The 24,903-nt window shown below is 46.7% G+C and overlaps 1 protein-coding gene across 3 annotated transcripts; it reads left to right on the top strand.

Annotated features, from left to right (window-relative positions):
* The first annotated feature begins 3,367 nt into the window (after positions 1-3,367).
* LOC133367243 (dehydrogenase/reductase SDR family member 4-like) lies at positions 3,368-24,526 on the top strand. 3 transcript variants are annotated; one of them, XM_061591252.1, is made up of 9 exons: positions 3,368-3,474; positions 3,688-3,872; positions 5,875-6,052; positions 10,266-10,367; positions 11,430-11,500; positions 13,323-13,374; positions 16,474-16,608; positions 18,717-18,772; positions 23,541-24,526. In XM_061591252.1, exons 2-9 carry the CDS (start codon positions 3,739-3,741, stop codon positions 23,653-23,655), a joined length of 843 nt encoding a protein of 280 aa, XP_061447236.1. In that variant the 5' UTR covers positions 3,368-3,474; positions 3,688-3,738; the 3' UTR covers positions 23,656-24,526. The 3 variants fall into 3 exon arrangements, with proteins under 3 accessions (XP_061447236.1, XP_061447237.1, XP_061447238.1); XM_061591253.1 differs by lacking the exon at positions 23,541-24,526 and adding an exon at positions 20,278-23,528; XM_061591254.1 differs by lacking the exon at positions 16,474-16,608.
* Positions 24,527-24,903: the final 377 nt, after the last annotated feature.

Genomic DNA, 24,903 nt, shown 5'->3' on the forward strand with positions numbered 1-24,903 from the left:
CCTCCCATATGAAACCTGCTCATTCTTTAAGATATCCTTGATAGGTCCTGCTTTGGATCCCACTGACTTTTGAGATTTAGGAGGGGGTCACTCAAACACCCCTAGTTTCTGTCTCTTTCTGCCCCCCCCCCAAGGCCTCTTCTAATACCTTTTTGCCCAGGGTGTACCACAGGGATGGGATGGGTGAGGACAGACTTTTTATTAAAAATGGATGACACACTTCATATTTGAAGACTTTCAAATCAATGGTGGCTGGTGCCCACTGGGATTGGTGGGGCGGAAAGTATGGAGCCCAACAGTAGGTGGAATCAGAGCCAGTGATAGGCAGAGCCAACTCATTCTACTCATTCTACAGGGTTGGGTTGGTGGGGCACTGCCCCATTTGCCCAAATGGAGCAGCCTCCACAGTTTAAAGCACAGAGAAGAAAAGGGCAACCTTAATGATGGGGGACTGGACCATCATCCCTATGAGGAAAGGGGAAATACTTGGGGGCTTCCTGATTTAGGGGAAAACCCCAAACAAGTAAAGGGATGTGATAAAAGTCTTTTTTAAAAAAGAATAGTATGGAGAGAAATAATTCTCATTCTCTCTCATCATACCAGAACTCAGAGTCATCCAATGCATAGTTTCAGGATAGACAAAAAGAAAAATGACTTTGTCGCATAATGAATCGACTGATGGGATTGGTTCCACAGTGTGTTTATCCCTATTGGTTTAGGTGGCTTTAGAAGGGGATTAGGCAAATCTGTGGTGGTGGTGGTGGTGGTGGAGGAGGAGGAGGAGGAGAAAAGATCAGTGGCTCTCAGCCATGGTAACTAAGTGGAACTTCCATCTCCAGAAGCAGTATACCTTTGAATAGCAGTTGCCAGGCAGAAGACACTAAATTGTTCAGGGTTGTTAAAACAAAAAGGGATTGCGAAGAGCTCCAAAAAGACCTCTCCAAACTGAGTGAATGGGCGGAAAAATGGCAAATGCAATTCAATATAAACAAGTGTAAAATTATGCATATTGGAGCAAAAAATCTTAATTTCACATATACGCTCATGGGGTCTGAACTGGCGGTGACCGACCAGGAGAGAGACCTCGGGGTTGTAGTGGACAGCACGATGAAAATGTCGACCCAGTGTGCGGCAGCTGTGAAAAAGGCAAATTCCATGCTAGCAATAATTAGGAAAGGTATTGAAAATAAAACAGCCGATATCATAATGCCGTTGTATAAATCTATGGTGCGGCCGCATTTGGAATACTGTGTACAGTTCTGGTCGCCTCATCTCAAAAAGGATATTATCGAGTTGGAAAAGGTTCAGAAGAGGGCAACCAGAATGATCAAGGGGATGGAGCGACTCCCTTACGAGGAAAGGTTGCAGCATTTGGGGCTTTTTAGTTTAGAGAAAAGGCGGTTCAGAGGAGACATGATAGAAGTGTATAAAATTATGCATGGCATTGAGAAAGTGGATAGAGAAAAGTTCTTCTCCCTCTCTCATAATACTAGAACTCGTGGACATTCAAAGAAGCTGAACGTTGGAAGATTCAGGACAGACAAAAGGAAGTACTTCTTTACTCAGCGCATAGTTAAACTATGGAATTTGCTCCCACAAGATGCAGTAATGGCCACCAGCTTGGATGGCTTTAAAAGAAGATTAGACCAATTCATGGAGGACAGGGCTATCAATGGCTACTAGCCATGATGGCTGTGCTGTGCCACCCTAGTCAGAGGCAGCATGCTTCTGAAAACCAGTTGCCGGAAGCCTCAGGAGGGGAGAGTGTTCTTGCACTCGGGTCCTGCTTGCGGGCTTTCCCCAGGCACCTGGTTGGCCACTGTGAGAACAGGATGCTGGACTAGATGGGCCACTGGCCCGATCCAGCAGGCTCTTCTTATGTTCTTATGTTCTTATGACAACAGCCAGGAGAAGACTGTTTCATTCATGCCCTGCTTGTGGGCTTCCCATAAGCATCTCAAGTTGGACACTGTGAAGAAGGATGCTGGACTAGATAGACCTTTGTTCTGATCCAGCAGGGCTCATCTCACATTCTTGTTAAGAGTAAGAATTAGGCACACAACTGCTCAGAGAGGATCTACACCCCATTTATCTTGTCATGCCAGTTTTGCTTGTATCTTCTGATTAGAAAGCCCAGAACAGCAACTCATTCAGAGATGCAGAAGGCAGCCTACCCTGGGGGCAAAGAAAAATTGTGCTTGGTCTTAACATCAAGATTCTCAAAGATGTCTATATTGTGATCCACTTTTAATTTTTTTTAAAGCTGTGCCGTAGTGATGTTTTTACCATTCATTTTAGAAGTGTAATTGTAGATTTGTGATGGTTGACGTTTTCCGTTTTATTTATTTATTATTACATTTATATCCCACTTTGCTGGAGCCAGTGTGGCGTAGTGGTTAGAGTGTTTGACTATGACCTGGGAGACCAGGGTTCAAATCCCCACACAGCCTTGAAGCTCACTGGGTGACCTTGTGCCGGTCACTGCCTCTCAGCCTCAGAAGGAGGCAATGGTAAACCCCCTCTGAATACCGCTTAAAATGAAAACTCTATTCATAGGGTAGCCATAAGTCGGAATTGACTTGCAGGCAGTCTATTGCTCCCAAGGAGCTCAACGTGGCATACATGGCTCTCCTAACTCTCCATTTTATCCTCTCAACAACCCTGTGAGGTAGGTTAGGCTGAGAGACTGTGACTGGCCCAAGGTCACCCATCGAGCTTCATGGCTGAGTCAGGATTTGAACCCTGGTCTCCCAGGTGCTAGTCCAGTACTCTAACCACTACGCCACACTGGCTCTCAGTGCAGAGGGCACAGTTGGGATTCACTTAGCAAGAGCTTCACAATTTTGTGGTTCTGTTCCAAAGCCTCCCCTCTCACACCCCCTCAAGCTGCCAATCAAACGCATGACTGGTTTTGCCCACCTCCTTATTTAGTGAATTAGGAAATTATTTTTTTTAAATGTATATTCCTTAATTGTATTTGAATTGTTTTGTTTTGTTATTAATATAATACAAAGGGGAAAATAAGAAAGTGGAAAAAACAGGGAATTATATAAGTAAGGACTAGTTGTGCTGGATGTAGAAAAAATTACTGTTCTCCTCCAAGCTTGGATGAGGCCAATTTGAACAGAGACTCGTTTAGAGACGCGGCGGGCAACCTCCTCCTCCTCCTCCTCTCCCCCACCCCCTTTGCGGGCCTTGCTCAGGAGCCTTTAATCCCTTTATCCACTGAGTTATCGCGGTGCTGGAGAAGCATCCTCTCGCTCACCCCACCCGTGTCGCTTCCCTTGGGCCCGTTAAGGCGATGCTCTCGCGTCATGCGGCCCTCGCCCGCCAGAGGGCGATCGCGTCGCCCCGTTTAAAAATAAAAACAGCTCCTCCCTTTTTCTCTCCTAGCTGCTCAGAGTTCCTTAACTCCACGCTCCCCTTCGACTTTGCTTCCTGCTTCTCTCCACGGGGCAGAGGATCTAAAGTGAGGTATGGGGGTGGTGGTGTTACGATTCCGATGCAGAGCAAGAAATCGAGCAAAACGCAGATTAATCAGTGATTAGGCAAGGAGGGCGATGCAATGCGCTACAGTGTGTTGCAGTGCCGAGCAAAGTTGGTGGGAAGCTCTAGGGGAGGAGGAAAGAGGGAGAGAGGCTGGATTTGGGTGCCCGCCTCGTTTCACCTTTGATCTGTGAACGGCAGGCGCTGCAGGACCCCGGGGGCAGAGTCCAAAGGAGGCGTGATCGGGCCAGGATGTTCCGAGCCTTCGTTGCCTGCGCGCAGCCCAAGCAAGCTGTAAGTCGCCTTCTGAGGATGAACAGCACCGGGAACGAGGCACGGGGGACCCTCGCCAACAAGGTGGCCTTGGTGACTGCTTCCACCGAGGGGTAAGCGCAGCTCTGTCTTCCCAAGCAAAAGGCACGGAGCTTGACCTTCTTCGGAAGGAATCGCTCCTGGCTGAAGGAGAAGCACTCTGCAAGCTCTCAGCGGCCCTCTTGCCTTTACAATCCCTTCAGCAGGATAGGGAAGCTAAGCGACCCTTGGGGTTAGGTTTTTGATTCCAGAAAGGCAGGGATGGCCACCAACTTGGATGGCCTTTGTTGTTGTTATGTACCTTCAAGTCGACTACGACTTATGGTGATCCTATGAATCGGCAACCTCCAATAGCATCTGTCGTGAATCACCCTGTTCAGATCTTGTAAGTTCAGGTCTGTGGCTTCCTTTACGGAATCAATCCATCACTTGTTTGGCCTTCCTTTTTTTCTACTCCCTTCTGTTTTTCCCAACGTTATTGTCTTTTCCAGTGAATCATGTCTTCTCATGTTGTGTCAATAACCTCAGTTTCATCATTTTAGCTTCTAGTGACAGTTCTGGTTTAATTTGTTCTAACACCCAATTATTTGTCTTTTTCACAGTCCCTGGTATGCACAAAGCTCTCCTCCAACACCACATTTCAAACAAGTTGATTTTTCTCTTATCTGCTTTTTTCACATCCATACACAGAGATCGGGAATAACATGGTCTGAATGATCCTGACTTTAGTGTTCATTGATGGATGGTCTTAAAAAAGGATTAAACAAATCCATGGAAGATATAGGCTGTCTGTGGCCACTAGCCACAATGGCTCTGTCTCCACTGTCAGGATGCCCCTGAATACTAGTTGCTGGAATCCGCAGCAGGGGAGAGAGAGCTCTTGCGCCCAGGACCTGCTTGTGGGCTTTCCATAATGGGCATCTGGTTGGCTGCTGTGAAAACAGGACTCTGGATTAGGTGGGCCCCTTTTGGCCTGATCCAGCTGCCAGCTCTTCTTAAAATAAGCCAAGAGCCGATTCTTGCAGCTTGGCTTGAAAGAGGTTTTTGTTGTTGTTCCTGAATTGAAATCCCCTGAGGTTTTAGCTCAGAGTTCAGATTTTCAAAGTCTCCAAAGCATTAGATTAAAAATCTTAATGTATTCTTTGCTAAAATCTTACCCAGCTCTGCCTTCCACTTCTAAGGATAAGTATGCTTAACATTTTTTAAATGAGGCATTTCCAGCGTTCAATCTGCCTCACACACCTTAACCGTAGAAATCCTTCCAGATCATACAATGAAAGCACTCTGATACAAAGAGACATGGCTTCTCCCCCCCCCCCCGATTCTTGGGAACTGTAGTTTGTGAAGGGTGCTGAGAGGAGACCCCTATTCCCCTTACAGAGCTATAATTCCCTGAGTGGTTGAACAATCAGTCCTTCTTCCCAAGGAACTCTGGGAATTGTACCCCTGTGAGTGGAATAGGAGTCTCTTCCGAATACCAGTTCCTGGAAACCGCAGGTGTGAGAAGTGCTCTTGCACTCAGGTCCTGCTTGTGGGCTTATTCCCGTAGATATCTGGTTGGCCACTGTAAGAAAAGGATGCTGAACTAGATGGGCCACTAGCCTGATCCTGCAGGGCTCTTTTTATGTTCTCCTAATAGTTAAAATTCCCAGGATTCTATGGCGGGGGGGGGGAGCCATGATTGCTCAGAGTGGTATGAGTGCTTTAAATGTATGGTGCAGATGTGGCCCTGACTGGCTTCTATATGTGGAATGGGAAGGGGGGTGCCATCTTGTCCTTAGACAGCAAAATGTTTTTTCTCTCTTACGAATTATAGATCCCCTCCCCTGTGCTGAACTTTAGATTGTAAGATCTTTGGGGCAGGGACCTAGATCCACTTAGTTTTATTAAAGTGCTGTACACATTGATGGTGAAATACTAACAATAATATAATTAATTATAATAATAAACATATCCAACTTTGTATTTAAAAACCAGTAAAGTTCTAGGTTTCCACCACTTCTAGGAAGACAGTTCCCCCTCCCAGTTCTTACCATGATCCTCAACACCTCCCCCCACCCCCTTGATTCTTGCCAGAATTGGCTTCGCGATTGCCCGCCGCCTGGCCCAGGATGGAGCCCACGTGGTTGTGAGCAGCCGGAAACAAGGCAACGTGGACCGGGCTGTGGCCGAGCTACGGACGGAGAATCTGAGTGTGTCGGGGTTGGTATGCCACGTGGGGAAGGCCGACGACAGGCAGCGCCTGATTGACGTGGTGAGATCTGCGGGGTGTGTGTATGTGTGTTCATATGAGACAAATGGTTTTATGGAGCCACCTCAGGAGCAATGGAATAGGGATTCAGACTGGTGGGTTTCAGAGTCCCTCAGCCACCGATCAGAGCTCCCTGCATGGGAAAATCAGCCATGGCGGACACCCTTCCTTGAATGACAGCTGGTCCATCATTCATCTTCTCCTGCATAGTGTAGCTGTAAGACTCTCGGGTGACTTCTGAGGGTGCACTCTGAATGCACAGGGCTATGGGAATGCCCAACAACAATGGCTGTAAACAAGAGTAGGCAGCCTGGAAAACTCCCAGAATCCTCTGTGGCACACCAGGCTTCATGGCAGCCATCTTGTAGGCCTCACAAGAGCCATGAGGCCTGGAGAGGCTGGGGCTTGCACAGGAGAACATTCTGGCAGATTACACCTCATGTTCATTAGTGGAAAGCTGGGGTGCTGTGTGGATTTTTTCACCTCAGGTGGCAAAATTTCTCAGGCAGACCCTATTCTGCTTCCTCCCTTTTCTGCCTCATCTCTCCCCCCCAACCAAGGAGGGCCGAGTTTCTCCCAGAATTCTCCTCTGCTCTGATTTCAGGAGAGGAGATAGCCCTTCTCTCCGTGGCAAAGAGCCTTAGTCTGAAGATCTATTGCTAGACCTGTTTTTCAACTCTTGTCTGCAATTGCAGGCATAATATATCTCTACTTCAGCAAAGCTTTTGACAAAGAGCCCCATGATATTCTGATTAGCAAGCTAGGTAAATGCGGGCTGGATGGAACAACTGTCAGGTGGATCTACAGTTGGCTACAGAATTGTACTCAAAGAGTGCTTGTCACGGGTTCCTTCTCAAACTGGGGAAAGGTAACAAGTGGGGTACTGCAGGGCTCAGTCCTGGGCCCAGTGCTCTGCAACATTTTTATTAATGACTTGGGTGAGGAGGTGCAGGGAATGTTTATCAGGTTTGCAAATGATACAAAATTGGGAGGGATAACTAATAGCCTGGAAGACAGAATCAAAATTCAAAGGGATCTTGATAGGCTGGATCATTGAACTGAAAACAACAGATTGAAATTTAACAGGGATCAGTGCAAAGGCCTACACCTAGGAAAAAGAAACCAAATGCACAGTTATAAGATGGGGGATAATTGGCTCAGCAATACGACATGTGAGAAGGATCTTGGGAGTGTTGTTGATCACAAGATGAATATGAGCAAACAGTGTGATGTGGCTGCAAATGCCATTTTAGGCTGCATTAACAGAAGTATTGTTTCCAAATTGTGTGAAGTATTGGTTCCCCTCTATTCGGCATTGGTTTGGCTTCATCTTGAGAACTGTGTCCAGTTCTGGACACCACACTTTCAGAAGGATGCAGACAAACTGGAACGGGTTCAGAGGAGAGCAATGAGGATGATCAGGGGACTGGAACCAAACCCTATGAGGAGAGACTGAAAGAACTGGGCATGCTTAGCCTTGAGAAGAAAAGACTGAGGGGAGATATGATAACACTCTTCAAGTACATGAAAGGTTGTCACATAGAGGAGGGCTGGGATCTCTTCTCAATCATCCCAGAGTGCAGGACACGGAATAATGGGCTCAAGTTGCAGGAAGCCAGATTTCAGCTGAACATCAGGAAAAACTTCCTGTTAGAGCCATATGACAATGGGACTAATTACCTAGAGAGGTAGTGGGCTCTCCGACACTGGAGGCATTCAAGAGGCAGCTGGACAGCCATCTGTCGGGAATGCTGTGATTTGGATTCCTGCATTGAGCAGGGGGTTGGACTTGATGGCCTTATAGGCCCCTTCCAACTCTACTGTTCTATGATTCTATGATCTCACTCTTCAAGTACTTGAAAGGCTGTCACACAGAGGAGGGCCAGGATTTCTTCTGGATTGTCCCAGAGTGCAGGACACGGAATAATGGGCTCAAGTTGCAGGAAGCCAGATTTCCACTGAACATAAGGAAAAACTTCCTCACTGGAAGAGCGGTATGACAGTGGAACTAATGACCTAGGGAGATGGGCTCTCCAACACTAGAGGCTTTCAAGACGCAGCTGGACAGGCACCTGTCAGCTGTGATTTAATTTGGATTCCTGCACTGAGCAGAGGGTTGGACTCTATGGCCTTATAGGCCCCTTCCAACTCTACAATTCTTTGATTCTAGGGAAAAACCACAGTTCCCATGATTCTTTGGAAGAAGTCTAGTGCTTTAAATGTACGGTGTGTGTGCAGTCTGATCCATTAGCCTCAATCTGAAGATCTATTGCTAGACCTGTTTTTCAACCCTTGTCTGCAGTTGTTGCCGAGCAGTGAAAGATTTCATTATGATAGGAATATTGAAACTCTGCATTAAATCTGCATCTCGTAGAATTGAAACTCTAATCGGAGACAGAGGGAATGCTGGGAATTTCAAGCAGGGAGATCACCGTTTCACTCAGGTTCTGCTTATGGTCTTTCCATCATGGGCATCTCGCTGGCCATGGAATCATAGAGTTGGAAGAGGCCTATAAGACCATTGAATCCAACCCCCTGCTCAATCAGCAATCCAAATTAAAGCATCCCCGACAGGTGGCTGGCCAGCGGCTTGAATGCCTCCACTGTTGGACAGCCCACCACCTCCCTAGGTCATTGGTTCCATTGTCATATCGCTCTAACAGGAAGCTTTTCCTTATGTTCAGTTGAAATCTGGCTTCCTGCAACTTAAGCCCATTATTCCATCTCCTGCACTCTGGAAGGTTCGAGAAGAGATCCTTGCCCTCCTCTGTATGGCAACCTTTCAAGTACTTGAACAGTGCTATCATGTCTCCCCTCAGTCTTCTCAAGGCTAAATGGGCCCAGTTCTTTCAGTCTCTCCTCATAGGGCTTTGTTTCTAGTCCCCTGATCATCCTTGGTGCCCTCCTCTGAACCTGTTCCAATTTGTCAGCATCCTTCTTAAAGTGTGGTGTTCAGAACTGGACTCAGTAGCGAAGATGAGGCCTAGCCAGTGCCGAATAGAGGGAAACCAATACTTCACGCGATTTGGAAATTATACTTCTGTTAATGCAACCTAAAATAACATTTGCCTTTTTTGCAGCCACATCATATTGTTTGCTCATATTCAGTTTGTGATCAACGGTAATCAAGATCCTTCTCGCATGTCGTATTGCTGAGCCAAGTATCCCCCATCTTATAACTGTGCATTTGGTTTCTTTTTCCTAGGTGTAGAACTTTGCACTTATCCATGTTGAATTTCATTCTGTTGTTTTCAGCCCAATGCTCCAGCCTATCTAGATCCCTTTGAATTTTGATTCTGTCTTCCAAGATATTGGCTACTCCTCCCAATTTTATATCCTCTGCGAATCCGATAAGCATTTCCTGCACCTCCTCATCCAAGTCGTTAATAAGAATGTTGAAGAGCACTGGGCCCAGGACCGAGCCCTGCGGTACCCCACTCATTACTTCCGCCCAGTTTGAGAAGGAACCATTGATAAGCACTCTTTGAGTACGATTCTGGAGCCAACTGTGGATCCACCTGACAGTTGTTCCATCCAGCCCACATCCAGTTGTGAGAACAGAATGCTGAACCAGATGGGCCTTTGGTCAGATCCAGCCGCTAAGCTCTTTTTATTTAAAACATTTATATCCTGCTCTTCAACAGATCCCAAAGCAGCTTGCAATGATAAAAATATACAATATGCAAAATTTAAAACAAATTACACCTCAGAAATTTAAAATCTCAGAAATCAGAAAATTTTAAAACATCCGAGAAATATTCGTGATGCAAAGACCTCCTGAAATAAAACAGATTTAACCAAGCACCTAAAACTCGACAGGGACAGTGCCTGCCTCTCTCTAGTGGGAGGGAGTTCCACAGAGTTGGGCCCACAACGCTGAAGGGATGACTTCTCCTTGACATGAGTTGTGCTTCTGGTCCATGGGGGATCATTAATGTTGTTCCCCCACATGATCTCGGTGATTGACTTGGGTCGTACAGGGTAAGGCTATCCTGGTCTTAAGCTATCCTGGCCTTAAGTTATTCCGGGCTTTGTAACTAGTACAAGAACCTTGAACCTGGCCCAGTGGCAGATGGGAAGCCAGTGCAGGACTTTTAACACCAGTGTTACATGTTGGCAGTAGTCTGTTCTTATGAGTATCCTGTGCTGGGCTGGCTTTTTAAATAAAAGGAATTTTATTGGTAGTATTGTTATTCCTTCTGGCTTTGTGCTCTAGGCTCTTGAGTGCCATGGAGGAATTGACATCTTGGTATCCAATGCAGCTGTGAACCCCTTTTTTGGCAGTATTCTGGACGCCACGGACGATGTCTGGGACAAGGTGAGGGGTTTGGGGTGGGCATCTTTAAAAAAGGATTATGGTTATGGCTGAATACACACCATACATTTAAAGCACCCCCCCCCAAAAATAATGATCCTGGGAATTAGAGTTTACACTTCACTGAGCTACAATTCCCAGCACCTTAAACAAACTACAGTTCCCAGGATTCTTTTTTGGGGGGGAGTGAATACACTTTAAATGTGCTTTAAATGTATGTTGTGTACACAGTATTTGAAAGCGGGCCTTATGTTTGAGATCAGAATAGGACTAGTTAGGAGAAGGTTAAGATTGCCAACGTCTCGCGAGGGACCCAGCCTGGCCAGCTCCTGTGCCTTTTCGCACTAGGTTGATGTGCTGCAGAAAGCAGCAGGGGAAGCCTTTCCAGGCGTCGAGAAGGAGGGCCATTGCTGTCTGCAGAGTCAGCTGCTGTTAAAAGAGCAGAGGCCAATATTTTTAAAAGTTGGCAACTCCCTAAATAACGAGTTAAATTTCAGGGGAAGGAAGCATCATTAGACTGACAAGAGAAGTGTGAACTGATCCTGGGAAGGCCTGCTAGCTGCCACCACCTCCTCTTCCTCCTGTGTCATTACGGGAAGGGCTGTAGCTCAGTGATGGAGCGCCTGCTTTGTAGGCAAAAGGCCCTAGATTTTATTTATTTATTTATTTATTACATTTATACCCTGCCTTTCTTTTCATGATAGAGACCCAAGGCGGGTTACGTACGGTTCCCAGGCAGTCTTCCATCCAGGCACTGAACAGACCTGACTGTGCTTAGATTTAGCAGGGAACTGGCCTTATGTGCCTTCAGACCATACCACCACCACTCCAATCCCTTCATTCTGATACCACCCATTTTCCACTGGCAGAGCTGAATGGCCAGTTCACCCTGCTCAAGGAGAAGACCTCACTCAGTCCCTTATCTCAGAGAAAAGGGTGGGATGGATGCTTAATGGGGAAGAGATTAGACAATGGATGGTTGGGAGAAGTTTGCCAGGTGCCAGTTCTGAAATGCCTTTTCACTATTCTCCCCCCCCCCCTTTTTTCTTCTTCTTTTCTTTTTAGATCCTGGATATCAACGTGAAGGCCGCTGCCCTGCTGATCAAACTGGTTGTACCTCACATGGAGAAAAGGGGGTGAGCAACAGAGAAGTGCATGTCCTGGAAGGGGGCAGCCTCTCTTTTCCATATTCTAATCACCTCTCACCGAGATACCCACAAGGTTCTCCTTGCAATTCCCTCCCCCGACTCCTCTTTGGTAAATCCTAGACAGTTCTTCTTTCCCTGCTGTCTTTATAAGCTTGTTGCTCCTTACCCGAAAGCTCTGTGTTGTCATGAACCTGTTCTATCCTGGACCCAGTCCATCTCAGGACTCAATCCCCACCCAGGGCAAATGATCCTGGCAAGGCACAACCCGTGCCTCCCTTACCAGGGCTGAGTAAGCCAACAACAACCCTGCAAGGTGGGTAGACTTTCATCTCCCCTTAAACTGGTCAACCACTCTGAGTCAAGGGGAGACCCAGAGCACCAGAAATAAGCTTGCCAAGGATTCTGAAAGACAAGAGCCAAAAGAGCACTCCTTGCCTTGGAGCCTTAGGCAAATAACCAAATACACGGTAGTCTGTGGTCAGTAGCCAAGGTACCAGATTCAGAGCCAAACTCCTCCTGGACTGGTAAATAAGAAGTAGCTTTATTAAATATAAGTGCCCAATTAATAGCAGCAAAATGGTTCCTTAAAACCCACACCCAGAGGGGCAAGGTAAAATACAGAGTTCAATTACAAAACAAAATAACAAAGCTAACTAACCTATTCTATACTTACAAAAGAGGTATTAGTTGTATAGTCCCACATCTCCTCAGAGATAGTCTGGGTAGCAGATGGAAACGGAACCCACACAGGTACCCACCTATAGGCAAAATGGAACCCAGGGGAACAAAGCCTAAAGATTTCACTCCTATACTTATGGAAAAACCCTTAGTAACAGCCCAGGACCAATTAGCCAATGAGGAGGCTTTCTCATGATGCAGTGCCTCTTCAAGCTTTCACGCCTAACTGGCACGTACTCCCCAAATGTTCCCAAGCCAGGCTGACCTTGGGTGCCAGGCCCTTGGCTGATAAGCAGGTGTTCTTGCCTAGGCCTCCTAATTAACTTCAGCTGTTAAACGAAACTGCAAAATCATTACCCTCACACAGAGACCCCATTTCACACAAGATGAAATCCCACAATTCTTTACCACGAGCCATTTTAGATTCAGGCTTTATTGACATGTGTCACTCTTCATGTTCACGTCAAGTTTCTAGTGCTCATCCTGAGACTTTCCACCTCTGCAGCTCTCACTGTGTCGATGGGAAAAGGCCTCAAACTCTGGGACTCCTATAGATTAGCTTTCTTAAAGGCAGGCCCGAAGCCATTTAGTGGTCATGTCTTGGCCACTGAGCTACTTCAGATCTGGTGGTGACATTTAGAGGAGCTAGGGGGCAAATCTGAGGAATTAGTGTGAAAAGGAGCTTGGTAGCACTTTGTCTGATTCAGAGCTGAGCCCACATTCCTACACCTCATGGCCAACAGCCTCATCTGAGCTTTTGTCAGGAGATGACCATTTTAGTCCTCCTGTGAGCTTGGATAACAGTGACCCCCCAACAATCATCTGAGGCGGTCTTGGTCCAAGGGCACTCAGTGAGTTTCATGACTGAGCCGAACTTTGAACCCAAGACTGTTTGGTGTGTGGCCAGCCCTTTGACCACTCCAGCTTTCTGAGGTGAACTCAACTCCGGTCCCTGATCAAGCTCAGTCCTGACGTTTTCATCCTTCCTCAAGGCTCACTTCTCCCGCTAAATAGTTTTTCTGATGGCCACATCACCTTACGTGGTTCCCCAATGGCTGCATGACTCCTCTCCCCCCTACCATCCTTATTCTCTCTCTCTCTCTTTCTTGTTTCTCACCTTTCTTTCTTACAGAGGCGGATCCATTGTTATCGTCTCGTCCATCGCTGCATATTCGCCGTTTCCGGTGAGTCAGTGTTGTGCTGCTCCTTTTGGGACGGCAACTTCCTTGTTCCTTCGTGTAGCAACGTCGGAAGAGCTCTGCAGCTGGATCAGCCCACAAAGGCCCATCTAGTCCAGCATCTTAAGAATGTCAGAAGAGTCCTGCTTGATCAGGCCAAAGGACCATCTGGTTTAGCATGCTGTTCTCGCAGTGGCCAACCAGATGCCCCAAATGGGAAGCCCACACATCAGGCCTGAACGCAAGAGCGCTGTCCCCTCCTGCAGTTTCCAACAACTGGCATTCAGAATCATGCTGCCTCCAGCCATGGCAGCAGAGCATAGCCATCAGGGCTAGTAGCCACTGATAGCGTTATGAGCCTCCATTAATATGTCTAATCCTCTTTTAAAGCCATCCACGTTGGTAGCCATCACTGCCTCCCATGGGAGTGAATTCCATAGCTTAACTGTGTGCTGTGTGAAGAAGCATTTTCTTTGCCTGTCTTGAATCTTCCAGCATTCAGCATCATTGGATGTCCACAAGTTCTAGTGCTCTGACAGAGGGAGAGAAACCTTTCTCTGTCCGCTTTCTTCCATGCCATGGATAATTTTATAAACTCCCATCACGTCACCTCTTACTTGCCTTTTCTCTAAACCGCAAAGCCCCAAATGCTGCAGCCTTTCTTCAGAGGGGAGTTGCTCCGTTCCTTTGATCATTTGGCTTGCTCTTTTCTGAACCCTTTCCAGCTGTACGATATCTACAGTATTTGAGGCGAAGCAATGAGTTCTCAGAGAGGCTAGCCGGATACCCCAATAGGAAACCCACAAACAGGACTTGAGTGTAACGGCCCACTCACGATTCCCAGCATCTAGCATTTAGAGGCATATCACCTCCAATACTTGAAGTAGTCCTCTGCCGCCGTGATTGATAACCACTGATGGCCTTACCCGCCGTGAATTTGTCTAATCCCCTTTTAAAGCCATCCACGCTGGTTGCCATCTCTGCATCTCTTGCGTGCAAATTCCACAGTTTAACTATGCGATGAGTAACAAATTACTGCTTTTTGTCTGTTCTGAATGTTCCACCACATCAGAAGAAGATCGTTTATACCATGTCAGGCAATTTGGTCCATCTGCTTCACTGTTGTCTACCCTGACTGACAGCAGCTCTCCAGGGTTTGACACTGGCTGACGAGGTGCCTTTCCCGGCCTTTACTGGAGATGCCGGGGGTTGAACCTGGGACCTTTTGCATGCAAAGCAGATGCTCTGCCACTGAGCTAGGGCCCCATTGAGCTTCACTGGATGACTGCAGGTTCCAGTGTTATTCAGAGGAAAACATTTTCTCCACCATTCATAATTTTATATGCTTCTCTCATGTCACCTCTTACATGCCTTTTCTCTAAACTAAAAAGCCCCCAATGCTGCAATCTTTCCTCACAGAAGAGTTGCTCCATCCTTTTGATCATTTTGGCTGCCCTTTTCTGCACCTTTTCCGTTTTTCCTTTCTGAGATGAGGCCACCAGAACTGTGCACAGTTTGCACCATAGCTTTGTATAACGGTATTATAATATCTGCAGTTTTATTTTCAATCCCTTTTTGAATGCTCCCTAACATGGATTTTGCCTTTCCCCCCTTTTTTTACACTGTCTGAAAAGAACCCCGAAGGATGAAGTGGGGTGGGTGGGTGGAGAGAAAAGGAATGCGCTTGAGGTTTATAAAACGACATATGCTGTGGAGAAAGCAAGACGAAAAGAAAGCTTTTCTTCCTCTCAGAATACTAGGACTCCGAGTCATCATCCAATGAAACGGATTGATTCATTCATACACTGTATCACTCATTAATTTTATGGGATCTCGTGCCCCAAGATGCAGCTTTGATGGATTAAAAGGGGGATTAGACAGATTCACGGAGGAGGAGAGGTCCATCTGGGGCTACTAGTCAGGGTGGCTAAGTGGCACTTTCTGATATGGAGGCAGTATTGATGCCAGATGATCGACAGCAATAATGGAACTGAAGTTAAAGCCTTCCTGTCTCTGCTTCTAGACTCCCTGGAAGCATCTGATTGGCCACGGTGGGATGCAGAACGGCGGGCCCAGGGCCTTTCCAGGCTGGCATATTTTTTAAACTTTATTTTTGCAGTTTATGCTGCAGCATGTCATGGATGCAATAACTGTGCATTTCTGCTGGACCATCCAGAGATCGCTCTGGTTTTTTCAGCAGTTCTGCATTGTTTCCCCAATGTTTTTGCATTAATTGCCGTCTGGAGGGGCAACTCTTGCACTATAACACAATAAAAGCAGAATGAAGGAGGGGTGAGGACAAGAACCTGGAGATTTGTAGCATAAAAATGTACTGGATGTTACAGAACATGCACCAATTGGAAACAAAGCGGTATGTCTGCCCCGAAACCTTTGTAGGCTCAAACAGTATTACAAGTGGGACCGTGTATAATCTTCCTGATAGCATCAAGAGCACAAATCTTAATTAATTAATTAATTAATTAATTAATTTATAGCCTGCCCTTCCTCCCAGCAGGAGCTCAGGGCAGCAAACAGAAACACTAAAAACACTCTAAAATGTCATAAAAAAACCTTAAAATACATTAAAACAAAACAACGTTAAAAACATTTAAAAAAATGAACACACAATGAAAAGGACAGCTGGAAGGGCCCTCAGATGGATCCGTGCATCTGCTTACAGCGTGGCACATGGGTTTGGGAACCCCTGTTTGCTTAGGCAATGAAATAACATGTCGTTCTAACCTGAGACTAATGTGTTAGAAGGTATTAATGCCCCCCCGAATCACACTAGAGGAATATTCACTGGAAAATTTCAAAAGTTTTGGTGCTATGAAAGGACAGGCTCAAGTCTGCTGACGATGCTAAGAAGAGGTCATCACTCCCAAACCCTTTGTGACAGTCCCTTAGAGCAGTGTTTAACAACATCTGGAGACCCAAAGATGACAGACTATGACTCCCGTCATCCCTCACCACTGGCTAAGCAAGCTGGGAATGATGGGAGTTGTAGTCCAACAACATCTGGGGACTCGAGGCTGACAAACACTGCCGTAAGGGAACTGTCCTTACACCTCCTTCCTAAGATCTCTTTCTTGCACTCTCTGCCAGGGCTTGGGTCCCTACAATGTCAGCAAGACGGCTCTTCTGGGCCTCACCCATAACCTGGCCCCTGAACTGGCCCCTCGCAACATCCGCATCAACTCTGTGGCCCCCGGCCTGATCCGCACCAAGTTCAGTTCAGCTGTGAGTATTGGAGGGTGGGAAGGGGAAGCGGAGAACTGAATATCTTTCTGTGTTTTTAATTCTTCTTTCTTACCATTTATATCCCGCCTTTCTTCTTCTGTCATGAAACCTATGGTTCCCGCATTTTTTATATATATATTTATTTTTATTATTACATTTATATCCCGCTTTTCCTCCAAGGTGCTCAAGGGGGCATACAAACATGGCTCCAGGGGATTATCTTCTCAGTGGTGGCCTCCACACTTATGGAACGCTCTCCCCAGAGAGGCACGCCTGGCACCATCATTAACTATCTTTAGGTGCCATGCAGAAACATTCCTCTTCTCCCAGGCATTTGGCTCTTAATTTTTGGAGGGGTTTTTGGAGAGCTTTTTGATGCTGTAGCCTCTTTCAGGGGATGAGTTGTTCCACTGTCTTATCCGTGTATTGTGCTTTCTAACTTTATTTGCGTTAGTGTTGTATTTGTTTTAATATTTTTATTGTACATGAAGAAAAGTGAGTAATGAATAAAATAATAAATAAATAAAATTGCTGGTCTGAAGCCACTCAAGGCCACCACCTTGTATGCTGCCTTGGGTCTTGATGAAAGAAAGGCGGAATATATGGCAGGTTAGTCCGAGAAGTGGGGAAGGGCCATAGCTCAGTGGCAGAGCATCTGCCTTGCCTGCAGAAGGCCCCAGGTTCAATCCCCAGCATCTCCAGGTAGGGCTGGGAAAGTCTCCTGTCTGAAATCCTGGAGAGCTGCTGCCAGTCAGTGTAGACAATACTGAGCCAGAGGGACCAACAGTCTGACTCTATTAAGGCAACTTCTTGTGTTCTTTAGCATTGGCCCAAGGTCACCCAGTGAGCTTCTTGGCGGAGTGGGGATTTGAACCTTGGTCTCCCAGGTCCCAGTCTGACGCTCTAACCACTGCACCACACTGGCTGTGTCACTTCGCTATGCTAGAAGTCCAACGCACTATCCATTGTGCCACATGGTCCTCTCCACCCTTTGAAATCAACAGGTGTGTTGGGCAGGATGGGGACTCTTTTGCACGTCCGACCATTATCTGAGGTACACCTGGCTGATATGTGGAGGGAAGCTGTCTCCGTGGCAATGACCAACTTGTGGACCTCCCTGCCCAGAAAGATCCATTCTGCTTCCTCCTCATTACCACTTCTCCACCTCCTTATGATCTTTTATTTTTAATTCCAGCAAGCATCTCACCTGACTGGTTGAATATTGCTGTGCTGATGGGCTTTAATGGATTGTTTTATTTGCCAACCTGTCTGTTTTCATCTTGTGTTGTTGGGATTTCTTTTTCTTTTTTCTAATTTGATTTTTTATTATTATTATTATTATTATTTTCTTTAAAACATTTGCATGCTGCATTAATGTGTCCCATTGATTTCAATGGATACGAAATGTTGGCTGCAACCCTATACATACTTACTTGGGAGTAAGCCACATTGAACTCAGTAGGCACGTATAGGGTGGTGCTGTTCGTCTGGATCTGACCCGGTCAGCAGAAGTTGAAACCTGTCATAATGGGGGCCTGGGGTTAAAAAAAGTCTTCACTTAGAAACAGAAATATGGGTGATGTTTATTTATTTATTTATTAAATTTATATCCTGCCCTTCCTCCCAGAAGCAGCCTAAGGTGGCAAACAAGAACACTAAAATCACTTTAAAAATCTTAAAAACAAAAGACCTTAAAATACACTAAAACAAATCATCTTTAAAAACATATTAAAACAAACATCTTAAAAACATCTTTAAAAAATCAACTTTAAAAATCTTAAAAAGCAATTCCAACGCAGACACAGACAGGGATAAGGTCCCTTCTTAAAGGGCTTGTTGAAAGAGGAAGGTCTTCTGTAGGTGCCAAAAAGATAACAGAGATGTTGCCTGTCTGTTATTGAAGGGGAGAGAATTCCAGTGTCGGTGCCACCACACTAAAGGTCCACTTCCTCTGTTATGTGGAACAGACCTCCTGATGAGACGGTGTCTGCAGACCCTCGCCTGCAGAGCGCAGTGATCGACTCGGTATATAAGGGGTAAGACGGTATTTCAGGTATACTGGCTTTTCTTATAAAGGCAAACTGATGGGGTGTCTTTTATCTTTCCAGCTCTGGCAAGACAAAGCTGTGGGGGACAAATTGATGGAGGCCATGCGGATACAGAGGTAACGTTCCCATACATCCAAGCATGCCACTGTTCAGCGGCTCTGGGCCTGTGTTTCAGAAGTAGGCCACAAACAGATCCTGAGAGGACTGTACCACATCAGAAGCGGCTCATTTGAATTGGCCGTCAGACCCTGAGAATCCTTTAAAAGACCCCTCACCCACCCATTCATTGCAGAAAAAATGTCACTGGGCGTGACTCCAGGCTATCCGCCATCACAGCTGTTGCCTCTGTGGCCTTCCTTCCATGTTGTTCTATCACAGGGTGAGGGGGGGGACACCTCTGGCCCAGGAGGCCATTTTGGCTAATTAACACTTATCTGCCAGTCGCTTGACATCATAGGCGATTGAGTCACCATATGCAGCTGGGCCAAAAGGGTCTTCTGATGTCATTGTAATGTCAGGTGATTGACAGGTGGGTGGAGTGGGGCCATCCACCTGTCATATTTGGGCCATGAGGTAGAGGAGATGATCTGGCCCATTGGCCAGATCCAGTTTTTCAACCCTGTTTTGGCAGAATTGAAGCCAGGAGTGGCCTTGGCTCTTGCCCACAAAAGGTCCCAGTTCTCGTCACCGGCATCTCTAGTTAAAGGAGATTGGCTGAGTGGCCAACCTTCCAGGTCCTGCATGCCAGCAGTGGGTGGGGCCAGCTCTGGCACACTCACATGCACACACATCACACACTCACATGCGTGCACATAACACTCACTGGACACCCATGTACAGACTCGCAGTCTCCCTGCCCCTCCCCCCTCCCCCAGCAATAAGGCTTGAGGGGAAAAAAGCTAGAATGCTTTTTTCAAGCCTAATAATACCCAAAGAGAGGGTGTATATGTGTGCGATCTTCATGGAGAATGCAGTTAGGCAGGGGAGGTTTAATGCTTCCTTCTCAAGCGGCACTCTCCATGAATATCCCCCCCCCTCTCACTCGCTCACTCACACACACACACACACAGCAATTAGCTTTTTAAAAACTTTCCTATAACAGGCTTTTTTCAAGACTAATTGCAGCATGAAGGGTAGGGGAGGCAGTTATTGGGGTGGGTGCCCTTAAAAAACACACGCAACAATTAACGCTTGAAAAAAGCCTTTTGGAACATCCGATGGGCACTCTGCCGACTCCCTGACATAGTCCTCTACGCAAGGCCCTTGGAGAGCTGCTGCCAATCAGAGTAGACAGTACTGAGCTAGGTGGACTCAGAATAAGATAGATTTACTATGTTTAGGCCAGCCTTCGCCAACCTGGTGCCCTCAAGATGTTTTGGACTAAAGCTCCCATCAGCTCCAGCCATCACAACTGTAGTCCAAAACAGCTGGAGGGCACCAGGTCAGTGAAGGCTGGTTTAGGCATGCCATCATGGCTAGTAACCATTCATAGCCTTCTCCTCCATGGATTTGCCTAATCCCCTTTTAAAGCCATCCAAGTTGTTGGCCGTCACTGCCTCTTGTGGAAACTAAAAACGGTCCAAATGTTGTAACTCATTTTATTGTTTTTTTTTTTTACCAGAATCCAAAGATCTTCCAAGAAGAGCCAGACACAAAAAACATAGAGTTAGAATTAAAGTGAAGGGCACCCCAAAAAACATCTTGAGCCCAGGAGTACTAGAACTGAATGGAGCTCAATGTCCTTTCCCACCAAAGTTCTGTGGGTTTTTGCGGGGAGAGCCTTTTCCAACATTTAGCATTTCAGCAGTCTAATTTGGGTTGGGAGGGTTATTTTGCTGTTTCTAAAACAGTTTGGAGCCAGAAACCCTTGTCGATTTTATTTATTTATTTATTGAATTTTTATACTGCCCCACTAGCATAGCTCTCTGGGCGGTGTACGACAAATATAATAAATACAATAGAATCACATGGAACAATACAAAAAATAAATGCAAATCCATAATCTAAAACCAGTTTAAAACATATTTAAGAAAAGCTAAAATGCCTGATAAAATAGGAAGGTTTTAACTTGGCGTCGAAAGGATAGCAATGTCGGCGCCAAGCACACTTCTTCGGGAAGACTATTCCACAGTTCGGGGGCCACCACTGAGAAGGCCCTAGTTCTTGTTACCATCCTCCGAGCTTCTCTATGAGTCGGAACTCGGAGGAGGGCCTTCGATGTTGAGCGTAGTGTACGAGCAGGTTCATATCGGGAGAGGCGTTCCAAAAGGTATTGTGGTCCCGTGCCGTATAAGGCTTTATAGATTAAAACCAACACTTTGAATCTGGCCCGGAAACATATAGGTAGCCAGTGCAAGCGGGCCAGAACAGGTGTTATGTGTTCAGACTGCCTGGTCCTCGTTATTGGTCTGGCTGCCACATTTTGCACCAGCTGTAGCTTCCGAACCGTCTTCAAAGGCAGCCCTACATAGAGCGCATTGCAGTAGACCAATCGAGAGGTTACCAGAGCATGAACAACTGAGGTGAGATCTTCTCTGTCCAGATAGGGACGTAGCTGGGCCACCAACCAAAGTTGGTAGAACGCATTCCGTGCCACTGAGGCTACTTGAGCCTCGAGTGACAGAAGGATCTAAAAGTATTCCCAGACTACGAACCCGCTCTTGACTTCAAATCACCCAGACACCTGCCTTTGGCCCACCCATGGTCTAGGAATACTTATAGCCCAATCCGAAGCATGTTTGCTCAGAAATAAATTCAGGTCACCATGTACAGGTTTGCAGCTTCCGTCCCCCACGAGCACACATATTAGTGGGCTGTTGGTTCTACCCCAGCATCTGACGTGAATAGCTATTTATTTATTTAATTCCATTTATGTGAAGCAACTTCACAGGAAAAACATAAACAATAAAAACTATTAAAAACAATTCTGTATGTAAAAACAATTCTATATATACAAACCAATCCATACATTCACAATATAAAAACAATTATAGAATTAAGAAAACGATTGCATATATATATATAAACAATTTCAAATCCAATAGAGACTTGGGATAAAGGTCTCCATATAAAAGGCTTGTTGAAAAAGGAAGGTCTTCAATAGGTGCCGAAAAGGCAGTAGGGATGGTGCCTGATGTGTAACAGTTCCAAAGGGCGGGGGCCACCACACTGAAGGCCTTCCTTTTTCCTATATTGTACAGAATGGCCCCTTTTAGGATGCACACCTTAACGTGGTAAGGGGGTTTGAGAGTGTTGAAGAAGCTGAAAGCAATGGCGTCAGGAGGCTAGACCAAGAGGCTAGACTCCTAGCAGGGGCACTCAAGGTGGAATGGTGAAAGCTGAGACACCAGACTAAGATGCAGCCAAACTAAGAGGAAGGCAATGGTAAAGCACCTCTGAATACCTCTTACCACGAAAACCCTATGAACAGAGTATCCAAAATGCAACACGAGATAGTGCTGGAAAATGAGACCCCCAGGTCAGAAGGCACTCACCGAGCTACTGGGGAAGAACAAAGGCCATAAAGGAAGCCACAGACCTGAACTTACAAGATCTGAGCAGGGTGGTTCATGACAGATGCTCTTGGAGGTTACTGATTCATAGGGTCGCCATAAGTCGTAATCGACTTGAGGGCACATAACAACAACAAAACAGAATGGACGTTCTGATAAGATGTTATTTGCAGGAGGCCCTCTTTTACAAACTGCAGTGATCAGTTGAGTATATAGCAGATGAGGCAATCCTTTAGGTATCCTAGTCCCAAGCTATATAGGGTTTTGTGTGGGTAGATTTGGGGCAGAAAGTGTATGAGGAAGAGGGTGCAAAAGAGGAAGCCCTGCTTCTGAATCCCAAAGTTTCAACAGCCTCTTGGCTGGTTTCCCTCAGTACCTCCTTGGCTTGCCCTCTCTTGTTAGGGATTCCTGGCCTTAAACTGGGAACCTCATGGACCCAGAAGCTAGTTACAAAGGCTGCGTACAAAATTCATTCTGCCCACTGAAATTTCTCTCTAAGCTCTGGGAGTTTAGAACAATCCGATTGTGTTTGTGGAGCAGTTAGCGACCCACCATTCTTCTGTTTTTTGACTGCAGGACTCTGCTCAGACCACTCTGCACGTGCATTTGGGTGCAGTACCCTCCCTTCTTACACACCAGCACACCTGCACATTGCTTAGCACGGTGCACAAAACCAAACCACATCATTGCATCAGGGTTCCTTTTTGGCACTGTCATTCAATTGAACATGCAGGCGCATATGTGCACACCAATTAAATTACAGCACAAGAAGGAATCTGGATGCTGCCGTGTGATGGCATCAATGTTGTTAGGTTTTTTTTGCAGTGCTCTTTATTGGTATACACGTGCACTCGTGCGCTTTGGTTATCTGTAAGCGGGGGAGAGAAGAGATGCAAACTGAAAACTGCAGCACATTGCATGTGTGGCAATTGTGGAATTAATTTTAGAAATTCTCCCGGCTGCACTGCAAGGCAGACAGAGCAGAACAGCTGGAGAAGAGGGCAGAACCAATTCACAGAACAATAATGAGATGGAATGAGGGGTCTCTGTGCATCCTTGGACCAGTGTACTGTCAGCTGCAGTAACAGGACGAATACTCCAGACACAGACCTGACGGGCTCATTGGAAAATAAAGCAAAATACTGTTACTCTTTGCGATTCAAATTTACCTTTCCTTCTTTAGCCGCGCTGGCTTTTGCCATCTTGGATTTAGCCCCAACTTTCTAGCCCCGTCTGTGGCCTCTCTTCTACCTCTTTGTGCTCACTCCGACCACTAAGCTTCCCCTCCTTCCTTCCTCTGCTCTGCTTGCACCAGGAGTCCCCTTTCCTCTGCCCACTAACCAGGCTATTTCCCTTTCCTCCCCCCACTTAGGCTTGGAGTCCCGTCGGACTGTTCTGGCATAGTTTCCTTCCTTTGCTCCCCGGATGCCGACTACATCACGGGGGAGACCATGGTGGTGGCGGGAGGCTCCCCGTCCCGTCTCTGATGGAGGGTCCAGGCTGCCTTCCTACCCGATGACGTGGATGGACAGATGGATAGCTACGCATTGCCCTCCGTGTGTCCCAGGAATAAAGACAGAGGGACATTGGTGGAGGAGGGGTAACATAGTGGCCAACAGTTATAGATGTAGCTTGAGGGGAGGGGGTGCTTGGTTACTGGGGGCATGTGGGGAGATGGGGGCTCCCCCCATCGGAGAGGTGATGGGGCAAGACAGAGGCATCTCTCCAAGAAAAGATAAATGGGAGAGGGGAGGGAGGGATTCTTGGAGGGATGCATCTCAGGGTCTTATTTGAGATAATATATGTGTCTCTGTGTGTGCGCTTTTAAACATAGAGAAGGACGATGGAGGCTGAGTTTTAAGGACCCTTTTACCCACAAAGAGAGTGGGGTGCATTCCAGGTTTGTCGGAAGGAGTTTGGTTGTCATATAGATGAAGCTGGTCAGCCAGCAGGGTTCTCACTGGAGTGCGGAGTGACCTAAAGCAGCCTTTGCCAGCCTGGTGCCCTCCAAGTATTTTGGACTACAACTCCCATCAGCCCCTGCCAGCACAGCTGATGTTGTGGTGATGGGAGTTGTAGTCCAAAATACCTGGAGGGCACCAGGCTGGCAAAGGCTGACCTAAAGCTCAGCTGTGTAATTGGGGGCTCTTCTGAAACACAATAATTGGACAAAGATGGCAAGCTGGGGGGGTGTCCTGGAGTTTTGGGGTCACTTGTGCAGAAGAATTGGGGTGCAGAAAGTTTTTTTGGGGGGAGGAGAGTATGTGTCACCAGTTGTGTTTTTTATTCTGTCATTTCCCAGTGTGCCTTCCATTTTCATTTTTATTGGACTCAAAATAAAGGTGTGCCGCTGACTGACTCCTTTGTGGGTGTCTCTCTTTGCAGGGAGGGGGCCCCAGCCTCATGATGAAGGGGTTCAGCCAGGGTGGAGCCTAGACCTCAGCACAGCCTCCCCCCCCAACTATTGACGTTGAGAAGCCACTCCTCATGTCGACCCATCCTGGGGCAGGGTGGGGGGTGGAAATGACTTCTGAGCAGCACAAGGACTCCCCCTTTAATAACACAACCCCACACACACATCTATCCCCCCACAATTCCCTGCCCCCACCATCTCACCATCCCTAAAGGAACCTTCAGGGGCTTCTGCGCAGGTTTGCCTGCGAGGCTTCCACTCCATCTGGATCCTCCCCCACAATTCTTCTCCTCCCCCAATGCTGCTCGTTTCCCTCAAGTGT

Source organism: Rhineura floridana, chromosome 11 (genome assembly GCF_030035675.1).
Source record: "Rhineura floridana isolate rRhiFlo1 chromosome 11, rRhiFlo1.hap2, whole genome shotgun sequence".
Taxonomy (NCBI): domain Eukaryota; kingdom Metazoa; phylum Chordata; class Lepidosauria; order Squamata; family Rhineuridae; genus Rhineura; species Rhineura floridana.

Bases quoted from the DNA above. Each gene is read 5' to 3' on its own strand.
- LOC133367243 (XM_061591252.1), top strand. From the start codon at position 3,739: ATGTTCCGAGCCTTCGTTGCCTGCGCGCAGCCCAAGCAAGCTGTAAGT. The intron at 3,873-5,874 runs GTAAGCGCAGCT...GATTCTTGCCAG, and splicing joins GTGACTGCTTCCACCGAGGG to AATTGGCTTCGCGATTGCCC. The intron at 11,501-13,322 runs GTGAGCAACAGA...TCTTTCTTACAG, and splicing joins CCTCACATGGAGAAAAGGGG to AGGCGGATCCATTGTTATCG.